At 31.8% G+C, this 10,381-nt stretch overlaps 1 protein-coding gene and 1 non-coding gene across 2 annotated transcripts; both read right to left on the reverse strand.

The window, feature by feature from the left end:
- Nucleotides 1–990: 990 nt before the first annotated feature.
- LOC111020032 (uncharacterized) lies at nt 991–6,370 on the reverse strand. The gene is made up of 5 exons (XM_022296572.2): nt 6,173–6,370; nt 4,848–4,962; nt 3,975–4,461; nt 2,565–3,803; nt 991–2,029 (listed from the first exon to the last, which is right to left on the reverse strand). The coding sequence occupies exons 3-5, from the start codon at nt 4,215–4,217 to the stop codon at nt 1,265–1,267; spliced, it is 2,247 nt and encodes a 748-aa protein (XP_022152264.2). The 5' UTR covers nt 4,218–4,461; nt 4,848–4,962; nt 6,173–6,370; the 3' UTR covers nt 991–1,264.
- A 2,858-nt stretch (nt 6,371–9,228) lies between these two features.
- TRNAS-AGA (transfer RNA serine (anticodon AGA)) lies at nt 9,229–9,310 on the reverse strand. The gene has a single exon. It is a non-coding gene; the product is annotated as a tRNA-Ser (tRNA).
- Nucleotides 9,311–10,381: the final 1,071 nt, after the last annotated feature.

The following is a 10,381-nucleotide window of genomic DNA, read 5'->3' on the forward strand; positions in this document are numbered from 1 at the left end:
TCCTCTGCCTCTCTAAACTTTCATTTCATTTTCTTTAACATATCTATCATCTCTCTAACTTTTTAAAAAACAAAAAACAAAAAACAAAAAATAGTTATTTTGGTTTTCTATTTTCTAAAATAGAAAAAAAAAGACATATATCAAACATATACCACTTTTATTTTTTAAAAAATTTAAAAGTCAAAAACAAAAATAAAAAATGGTCAACAAATAGAGTCTAAACATTTTTTTACATATACCAGTTTATCAACTGTGTAAGAGAGATTAATATCATCGACCTGAACACTAGTAAAACAAGAACTTCCCAAAGTCAAGGTTCAAATTTCTCGCTTCATATTTAAACTAAAAAAAATATATATATATATTAGTGTCATTTCATCTAAACTTGACAAAGACAATAACTTTTAATTGATGATTTGAATTTTATGTTCCTAAGTATTCTAGAAAAGAGTGAAAATTGATGGGAGTTTATTAGAGGTCGTTGTTAAAATTAGATAGAGAGAGGACCTAACTTTTTAATTTTTTTTTAAGTCAAAAAAAAAAAAAAAAACAAAGGGGGAGAAAGGGCAAATATGATATTTTCCTCTAGTTGGTGGGAGATTAGATGATGTGGGGGAAGCAATGCCTAAAGAGAGGGGACACTTATTGAGGGAAAATGGGAAGGTGTTTTTAGGAAGGATGGAGAATACGGAACAAGTACTTAGGTTTGGTTGAAGAGAGGGTGTACCGACACACTCTTCGACCGTCGGTCAATCCGATTGACCGACTAATTGACGTCGGTGGCCGGGAGATTTTAAGTTTCAACCTCAAAAGAAGAAAGACAATTGTTTTGATCCTACAAAATTTAGTCAAGAAACTGAAATGCTAGATTATCTCAAAGAATTAAATTCATGCATAGAGAAAAATTGTTCAAGCCCTATTCTTAGACAAATAGGATAGATCTAGAACTGCAATAACAAAATGTTATTAAGAATATAAGTAATTGGCAAAGAAATAAAAAATGTGTTCTAACTTGATCATGTAAAACAATGAGGAAGAAGAGACTTACCATGTCTGTAAGGGTAACTAGCCATCACTTCTTGCTGTTAATACTCTGTATTACCTGTAATTACATGACTTGAAAAACTAGATTCACGAGTTGCACTAGAAATTTTACTGAGGTGTGATGGTAAAAAGCAAAGAGGCTAACTCAGTAAAACACAACAAAATCAGATGTTAAGAACTGCCTAGCTAGACACTAATTCATATTGTGATAATGGAATGGTTAGTTTTCTTGCTCTCTCTCTCTGGGAGGTCTTCCACGACCACGACCACGGCCATGGCATTTCCTTTCTGGCTGCTCATTCTCTAAAGAAGCCGAGATGTCCTTAGGTGAAACATATTCATCAAATTTTCGTTTTGGAGGCCTTCCAGGGCGTCTCTTTTCAGAAGATTGCTGGTGATGCAAATACTTGGAAGGTGAGAACGTGTCTGACAATGAAATCTGGTCTTGAGCTACTCGAGCCCTTCCCCGACCTCTCCCCCTCCCCCTCCCCCTCCCTCTCGACCGCTTCTGGAGCCGCTGCTCATCTTGAGCAGATGAAGAAAATGAAGCTGCCAAAGTTTCTTGTACATTCAACTTTCGAGGTCTCCCTCGACCACGACGTCCCCGACCAGGTTGACTCTTGTCACCACAAATAATATGTGCCTCAGATGTGCTAGGTGCCCCTTGCTCTGCATGCTTCAGTGTATCGGTCTGATGCTTTGATAGCAGTTGTTCTTGCAGTCTATTTTGTTGATCATTCACTTCGCTTGGTACCTTCCCCTTCGAGGATTGGTCATCAATCATTCCATTCGCCTCATCATTGCCGTGGTCAGACTTTGCATCAAAAAACTCCAAATTTTCATTTTCCTCTCGTAACTTCTTGCAACATTGAGCATCAATCAGTAAAGTTTCTTCAGCATTGGCATGGTTAGGCATAGCATCAAAGAACTCCAAAGTGGCTTCTTCACTAGGTAACTCTTCTACGTTTGATCCCCCGTATGGTCTCTACATTATAATTCAAAGATTTGATAGACACGAATACTCAAATCAGTAGAAAAATAAATGTCAACTCCAAAGAAAATAATGTTTACAACTACAGAGAAAGTAATGTAATCTAAATAACACCTGCTGATGATACACTAGAAATGAAACTTAAAAAGCTTCCTAAATTAACAAAACATTATTTTCATAGAACCACACTTTACATTTTTTTGAAGTACAACGAGGAGAGGGATTATTCTGCTTCATCTCCAAACATGCACCGACCTGGAAACTACCAGCAGTGGGTGATGAAACAAGAAGAGCTAAATAAGAGGGGTGGAAATCTACTGTTTCAGTTATTGTATAATGAATACATAATAATAATGTGACTAGTTTTTGTGTTTGACAATAGAATACCCCATTGATGAAACTTGCTAGAAATAATCGGTTTATGTAACAACAATCAGGATACTTAGCTAGATCAGTCAAAATGAGTGTCAAAAGCAAGTAACAAAATAGTAACCTGCAAAGGCTGCATAAGATGAATAATATGTAGTACCTCAGTTGGTTCTTCCATCACTACTCTTTGTCCTTCCTCCTCATGATAGTTTTTAATCATTTCAACTTCTTGAACTTCTTTGAGTTTATCTAGCACTTCAGTTTGGCCTACTTGTGCACCATCTCCTTCAGTCCCATCAATTTTTTCTCTTAATGAACTGCATTGTTCTTCAGTCCCTTTAGTTGTTGGTGCCTCTCCTACATGGAGTCCAACAACCACAAGATCCTGCAGTTGTTCTTTCCCACCAAAATCTTCAGCCCCATCTCTACTCTTACTTTTCACTTCGTGATGACCATTAATCAACCCAACATTTCCAACTTCTTTAAGTTCATATATCATTATAAATTGGCTTTTTTGTGTGTGACCTCCTTCTTCGGCTACATCAATTTCTTCTCTCGACAAACCACATTTTTCTTCAGTCCCTTCCCTCAATAGTGTCTCCTTTGCGCAGAGCTCCGTAGCCAGATTCTGTGATCGCTTTTTCTTATCAAAATCTTGAACCCCATCTCTACACTCGACTTCCTTTTCACAACATCGGTCAATTGTTACATCTTCTCGAAGTTGGCCTCCTTTCATGTGATCTCTTTCTTCAGCCCTGCGAACTTGTTTCCCCAACGAACCACTTTGTTGTTCAATCTCTTTAATATTTCCTGGCGCACAAAGACCTAATACCACCAGATTCTGTGATTGCATCTGCCAATCAAAGTCTTCTGGCCCATCGTTAATCTTGATTTCCTCTTCAAGACACTCGTCTATCATTTCATCTTCTTGAACTTCTTTCAGTTCACCTAGCCCTTCAACTTGGCCTCCTTCTGCTTGATCTCCATCTTCAACCCCACCAATTTCTTCTCTCAGCAAACCATTTTGTTCTTCAGTCCCTTTACTTGTAACTACCTCCACTGCTCGGGGTCCTATGATTTTCAATTTCTTTGATTGCTCTTTCCCATCAAGATCTTCTTCAATATCATCTGTACTCTCCACTCCTCGGTACCGACTCCTTCCCACTGACTTTCTCCGCCGTCTCTTCCTTTTAACTCCTTTATCCTCCACCTCAAAGTTATATCTCCCACATTTCGATTTCACAAGCTCCCCACTTTCACAAAGCTTCCCCAAATGGCGACGCAAAAGAGCTGCATGCGCCCATGGCAAATCCTCATATTCATTCACGATAAAATCCGAAATAGACTCCTCGCTCAACCCATCTTCCTCTCCCACTTCAGCTATTGCCCTCTGTATCATCTACATTCCCAAAAATTTAAACTCATAAACATCAATTGCTGAAATTCCAACCATAATGTACAGAAAAAATCCCCCCAGTTTAAATTTTAGAAAAGAAAACAAACAAAAATAGATAACTCCATAATGTTAATCTAAGAAAAATGAGCAACGTGAAAGTCGAAAGACAATTACCGAGGCATATGGAAGGTGAGTAGGAGTGTGGAAGGAGGGGAGATACTCATGAAGCCGCCGCTCGACATCGGACTTGAGCTTCTCGGAGGGGAAAGGCAACGAGGGGTTGCTGCCGTCGGTTGCATATTTGGTGGTGATGGCGGAGAAGAGGTCGTCTCTGAGCTTTCTGGATACTAATGAATGACGCTGATCGGAAACATCAGGCCTCGAGACAACCGAGTTTACTCTCTTCATCTCAACCATAATTATTTGAAATCGATGCTCAAAACAAATTTTTAATTCAATAATTTGATCTTTGAATCCTTGTACATCAACTTTCCTCTGTTGTTCAAGTTCTTGAAGATGTTGTTCTGACTCATTACAACGCCGCTCAAGATCCCGAACATTGGAAGATGATCCAAACAATTCATATGCCCCCCATCAAACAGCTTCTATTCTCATCAAACAACTCATATGCTTTCTCTAGAGGAAGACGTGTTTATTCAAACTGAAATAAGGGGGGTAAAAGCAAAAGTTAAAGACCATTTAGGCAATAATTCTATAGTACATTACAATCATGACAATAAAGGCATGTTCTCATCTCCGACAACACTCATAGTATCTTTTGAGATTGTACGAAATAAAAACTTCTAATTAAAGTGCCAATTTTGCACATTTTAACAAGAAAGGTTTATGATAGCAGCACCACGAAGTTGTATTTAGTCCTTGTGCAATTCAGAATAGCAACTCAATCAAAACAATTTTCAACAGAAAACACTTATAAACATACCCTCAAATTGTTTTTGCTTTCCACTAATCTATTCAAACTTCAAAAGCATCCAAGAGGGAAAAAAAACCAAACAGAGAGAAAAGAAAGCAACATCAAGAACCAACCTTCAAGACTCGGCAAACCTGTGATAATCTTTGCACCACTTTTTTTTCTTTTCCCAGAAAGCAACTCAAAAACAAATATCTTCAGCTTCAATCAATCCTTCAGAATCCCTCTCTCCTGTTTTGAGAAAACGAAGAGAAGATTTATGAGATTTAATATTTGATAAAAGCTCCAAATTATAATCTTAAGTTGGTTTTCTATATAAAAAAATAATGTGCTCCCAATGAATCAGAGTTAATCAATCTCACATTTGACACAAATTAAAAAAAGTATAGAGACAAGAACTTGAAGCTAATGCAACCTTCTCTTCAACCAAACCATAATAAAGAATGTTATCCTTTTTTTCATACTGCATCTTTGTTCTTATTTAATAATTTAAAAAAACAATGTTAAGATGTTCAGCCATTCTGATCTTTTCAGCAGAATTTGTCATCATCTGAAAAAATAAATATTTGGAAAAGAAAAATGATACTACATGGCAGGAACAAATAAATAAAAAAAAAAAATGAAAGAACCAAGAAAACATTCTAAATTTTCAACTGATCAGAATTCACTCACAGATGGAGCATAAAACTAGCCTTTCTTAATATTTTTATAATTTTCCCGGTGGAAACTAGAAGATCAGTCTGTTATGGTATGAGATCAAATATGAGTTTAGTATTAAGACTCTAACTTCTCTTAAGCCTAACCCACGGATATGTTATTCCCAACCCATCAACAAATACTAAATTAGCTATATATAATTAATCATGCTCTACTATAAGCAAAGTAAAGGCAAGAGTCAACATGCTTATTTAATCAGTCGATTTCTCATCGTCTTATTATACCCCTGCACTGTTTTTTTCTCACAACGTAATATGGACATCTGCATATACTAAGGATAAGGAAAAAGTTAAACAAAGGGATGTTATGTATGATTGATGCTGATGCATTTTCCAGAAAGAATCTATGAACATCAAAAGAAAATTTTTTGAATAAATTAATTAAAGTAAGGTACATAATCTCAAGTCTACATATTTTTTATTATATTACTGACTGCAAAGTTACCTAAATATCCAGGCAGATGGGAAGGCGTCGATTAAAATAAATACACTGAAGAATACTCATAATGTCATAATGCAACCAGCTCTCTACAAATTTTAAGCAAAACCTCACATGGAAAAAATCCCAAATGTCTAATTTTCAATCCAATTTTCAGCCAACGAACAACGAAAGTAGTCCCAAAATCATAACACCGAAAACAGCCTCAAAATCTACCAATTTACAGCCCCAACTTCAGTCAAGATGAACATCAAAAAGAAAAAAGATTTTTAACCACCTCACTCACCTATATAGAGAATGTCGACAGAATGGAGGGAGATTCGGGTCTGAACGTCGGTTGGTCGCCGCCGCGTTCCACCGTCGCCGTCGCCGTCGCCGTCGGAGTTCGATTTACTGGGGCCGATTGGATTGCGACCGAGGCAAGGTTCGTAGAAAGAAGATGAGGAGGTGCGTGGTGACTGACCTTTTTTTAGAGAGAGAAGTCCGTAATCTTTAAATGAAAATCAGACTTAAAAATAGAAACAAATCAATTTCAAATTCTATTTTAAAATTTCAAAAACTTAATTGAAAATCTACGAAAGTAATCAATTTAAATTTGGTTCAAATTTGAAAAATTCTTTACCCAAAAATCTATTCAAATTTCAACTTTCTACTAAAAAAGAATATGTTTTTGGTATGTTTTACAAATTCGAAAATTTGATTATGTTAACTAAAAATCAAAATTTTAAATTTTAATATCTGAATTCATGATTTCAAGGATACAAGATCCTAAACCACTCTTGAGAGTTTTATTATAAATGTATTATTTTATTCATTTATATATTTTTTATTTTAAAGTTTTTTTGAAAACCTTCCCTGTATAATATAGGGGTACTTGGTTCCCCGTTTTCAAAACAGCGAGTGCGGTTTGTTCGTTTGTTTCACAGTTTTATAAACCCAAATTTGCTGCAGTAAATACTATTTCATTCCTCAGATTATAACAGTAATTACTATTATACCCCTCAGGTTGCTACAATACTTTATCCTAACTCCCCAAGTTGGTAAAATATATATTTTGTCTTTATTGCATTTATTTTTTTAATTAAATATATTAAATAAATTAGGAAATTAATTAATTATAATTATAAATATTATAAATAAGTAAATTAATTTTATTAAAAATTACATGTAATAAATAATTAGTTTATATATTGACACTTTTTTATCTAGTTTTTTTTTTCTAAATGATCCTGGAAGATTTTTTTTTTTTTTCTTTTTTGCTCTTGCTATCTATTTCTATCTTTTTTTTTTTCATTTGGTTTAGTCGTTCTTGATGGTGAACCATATAAAGGTCTATAAAATGTAAGTATTCTCATGTATTTTGTGAAAATGTAAAAGTCATTTGTATAATTAACGAAAAACATTATAATTATGTATAATTATTTATTTTAATCTTATATCTTTTTTTAACTTATAAAGTTAATAGTTTTTAAACAATTATTATTTAAAAGATTTTTGCTTTGTAATAAAACGTAATTGTCAAATAAAAAAGAAAGTGAAATTTAATAGTAAGGTTGATGATAATTAACTAATAACTTTTTTTAGAATAATTAAGTAATCAAATTTACTTAAATATTAAATAGTGAAAAATTAAATACATGGTTGATAACATTTTCTCTATGATAAAATTTATGTCGAATGAATTTGTATGCTTTTATTTAAACTTGATAAATATTTTTAAAGTATTTTCATAGATAATTGAACATTTATTTTAAAAATTAATCCTTGGAAAAAAAATTAGATAGACAAATATATTAAAAGTATTTTATATATCCTTAAAATAGTATTTCCTTTTGTAAAATAATTTAAATGTAATTTTAATTATTTAAATTAAATAATTAGTTTATAAATTATATTTTTTAAAAGAAAATTAAAACTCAAACAACCGAATACAAGTTTAATAAAGTCAGTTTAACAAAATATAAAATACAAACTTAACAAATTTAAGAGGAACCAAACACAAATTTAACAAACAGACTCAGTAAACTTATTTTAACCAAATACAGGGACTTAATAAACTTATTCCATGCACCAAACATCCCGTAATGTTTTAGAAGTTTTAAATATTTATTATTAATGTATTATTTATTCATTCATTTATATTTTCTTTTATTTTAAAGTTTTCTGAAAACTTTCCATAAATGACATATTTTTTTTAGAGGTTTGAAATATTTATTATAAATGTATTATTTTTCAAATGAATAATTTCTCTAGGTATACCCTCGATAAAAACTAATACATTTTTCAAATGTTTATGAGGTTGTCGAGAAGAAAAATGGCCGATAATTTAGATTTCTTGATCAACCGCAAGGATTTTCAAACTTTCTCGATATTAAATTAGATCATGTACTTGAAAATAAAGGAGAAAATCAATTTTTATTGCTAAATTTGGTAAGTTTATCTGTTTCTTTCAACTTTTCATTTCATCAAATTTAATCCTTAAATTTATATAAGTGTTGTAATATTTACCTTAAACTTTAATAAATGTTGTAATTTTTAGGTTTGATAAACTTTCATTTGAAAAGTCATTAGTGAGTTTAAGAATACATTTACCTTACAATTTATTAGAATAAGTAAGTAAAACAAGTGTAAATTGAAATGAAGGTAAAAATCTATCACTTCACTAAGTCAATTAATATAGATGAAAATTGATACATAATACGAAATTTAAGATATATTTTTATTTTTCTCAAAAATGAAATATCTCTTGCGTCGATATTTGAGTCAATATATTTTCAGTTTTTGTTCATTTAGGTTCCTATACTTTCAAAATTTTCATTTTGAATCCTGTACATTTTAGTATCTTACTTTCAAAATGTTCATTTTGGCCATATACTTTTAAAAAGTGACTTTTTTGGTCTCTTAATTTTATTTTTAATCTCTTTTTCATCACAACTTCCACACGACACTATGATCAATATATTTCTTCAAATGTAACTAAGACTTTATTTTATAGGGTTCACGTTATGCGTAAAATTTGTGTTAAAATTTTGCAAATAGAAATCAAACTAGTCACGTTTTAAAAGTACAAGAACCAAAACAAACATTTCAAATGTATGAAAACTAAAATAATACTAAAATAATATAAAGTGGAAAGTACATCACCAAAATAGTATTTTTAATAATTGTTCCAGACTAAAATACATTTTTAGTCCCTTAAATTAGGTGATAGTTTTCTATTTAGTTTTAAAATTTCAAAAAATGACCCTTTGATTCCCAATTTTTAGAAAATAATTTTAAAATGGCTCCGTTTTTTTCCACCCATCGTAAGGTTTCGCCGGCGAATTTTTATTATTGAAAAATCGTGAGCGGCAGGATTCGAACCTGCGCGGGCAGAGCCCACATGATTTCTAGTCATGCCCGATAACCACTCCGGCACGCCCACTTGCTGCTTAAATTGTTGACGTTTATTATAATAATTACGTATAGTTTCTTTAATTTTGGAACGCCGTTTTGTTAACGACCTCTCCCCTTCCCTTCCTACCAATACTTTTTTTTGCTGTGAAGTGACTTTCCTCCTCCCCATCTCTCCATCCGTTAAAGATAACGCCTTAAATTATACAAAATTTTAGTGACATTTAGATGTGTTTCGATTATACCCGTGTCATTTTAAAACTTCTATTCTCAATATTTAAAATTGTTTCCAAAGTATTTTTCTGTCTAACTTTTTTATAAAAAAGAAAACAAAATTTTGATACAAACGTGTACAGCAGGATTCGAACTTGCGCCGTTAAAGTCCACATGATTTTTAGTCGTGCCCAATAACCACTCCGACATGCCCACATGGTATTCAATTGTAAAATCTATTTTTTATATAATAGTAAAATAATATTATTTATTTATATGTGAATAATTTATTTTATCAATTTTTTTTTTTGTAGGGAGGATTATTTTTATTAGTTTTGGAATTGTCACATGTCTCACATGGATGAAAATATTCAAATCCAAATAATTTATAGACATTTTTTTACAAGACTCTCTTGTCATATAGTTAATAAAAAAAATGAAGATAAGACTATATCTTCTCTGTCAATATGTATGTTTAAATATATTACAAAGTTGAAAAATCTAAAATATAGCATAATTTAGATCTAACTCAAATTTAAACCTAATATATAGCACAATAAGAAAAGTTACACTTATGTTGTATTTGATTTTTGTTTTCCAAAAATTGAAAAATGAATATGGTTTTTCTTACTTAAAAATAGAAAATAGCAAAACCTAAAACAAATTAAAATTTTAACAGTGACATTAGTTTTCCAAATATTTATGTAATAGGTGAAAGTAGTACTGTTCTTTAAAAAAAAAATCAAAAAACGAAATTGTTATCAAATTGGGAGAATTTTTGTTTTTTAAATGTAACTTAGATTTTTAATTGTTTTCTAGAGTAGATTTATAAAATAAATAAAACAATTATTAAATAAGTAGGCTACTTTAGGATTTAACTTATATCAAC

This window comes from Momordica charantia (assembly GCF_013281855.1).
Source record: "Momordica charantia cultivar OHB3-1 chromosome 4 unlocalized genomic scaffold, Mcharantia_2.0 BLBB01000004.1, whole genome shotgun sequence".
In the NCBI taxonomy this organism is placed as follows: Eukaryota; Viridiplantae; Streptophyta; class Magnoliopsida; order Cucurbitales; family Cucurbitaceae; genus Momordica; species Momordica charantia.

Coding starts and splice junctions, on each gene's coding strand:
- LOC111020032 (XM_022296572.2), bottom strand. CDS start 4,217: ATGGTTGAGATGAAGAGAGTAAACTCGGTTGTCTCGAGGCCTGATGTT. Junction 3,804..3,974: donor CTCACCTTCCATATGCCTCG/GTAATTGTCTTT, acceptor TTGGGAATGTAG/ATGATACAGAGGGCAATAGC. Junction 2,030..2,564: donor TGATGGAAGAACCAACTGAG/GTACTACATATT, acceptor ATTATAATGTAG/AGACCATACGGGGGATCAAA.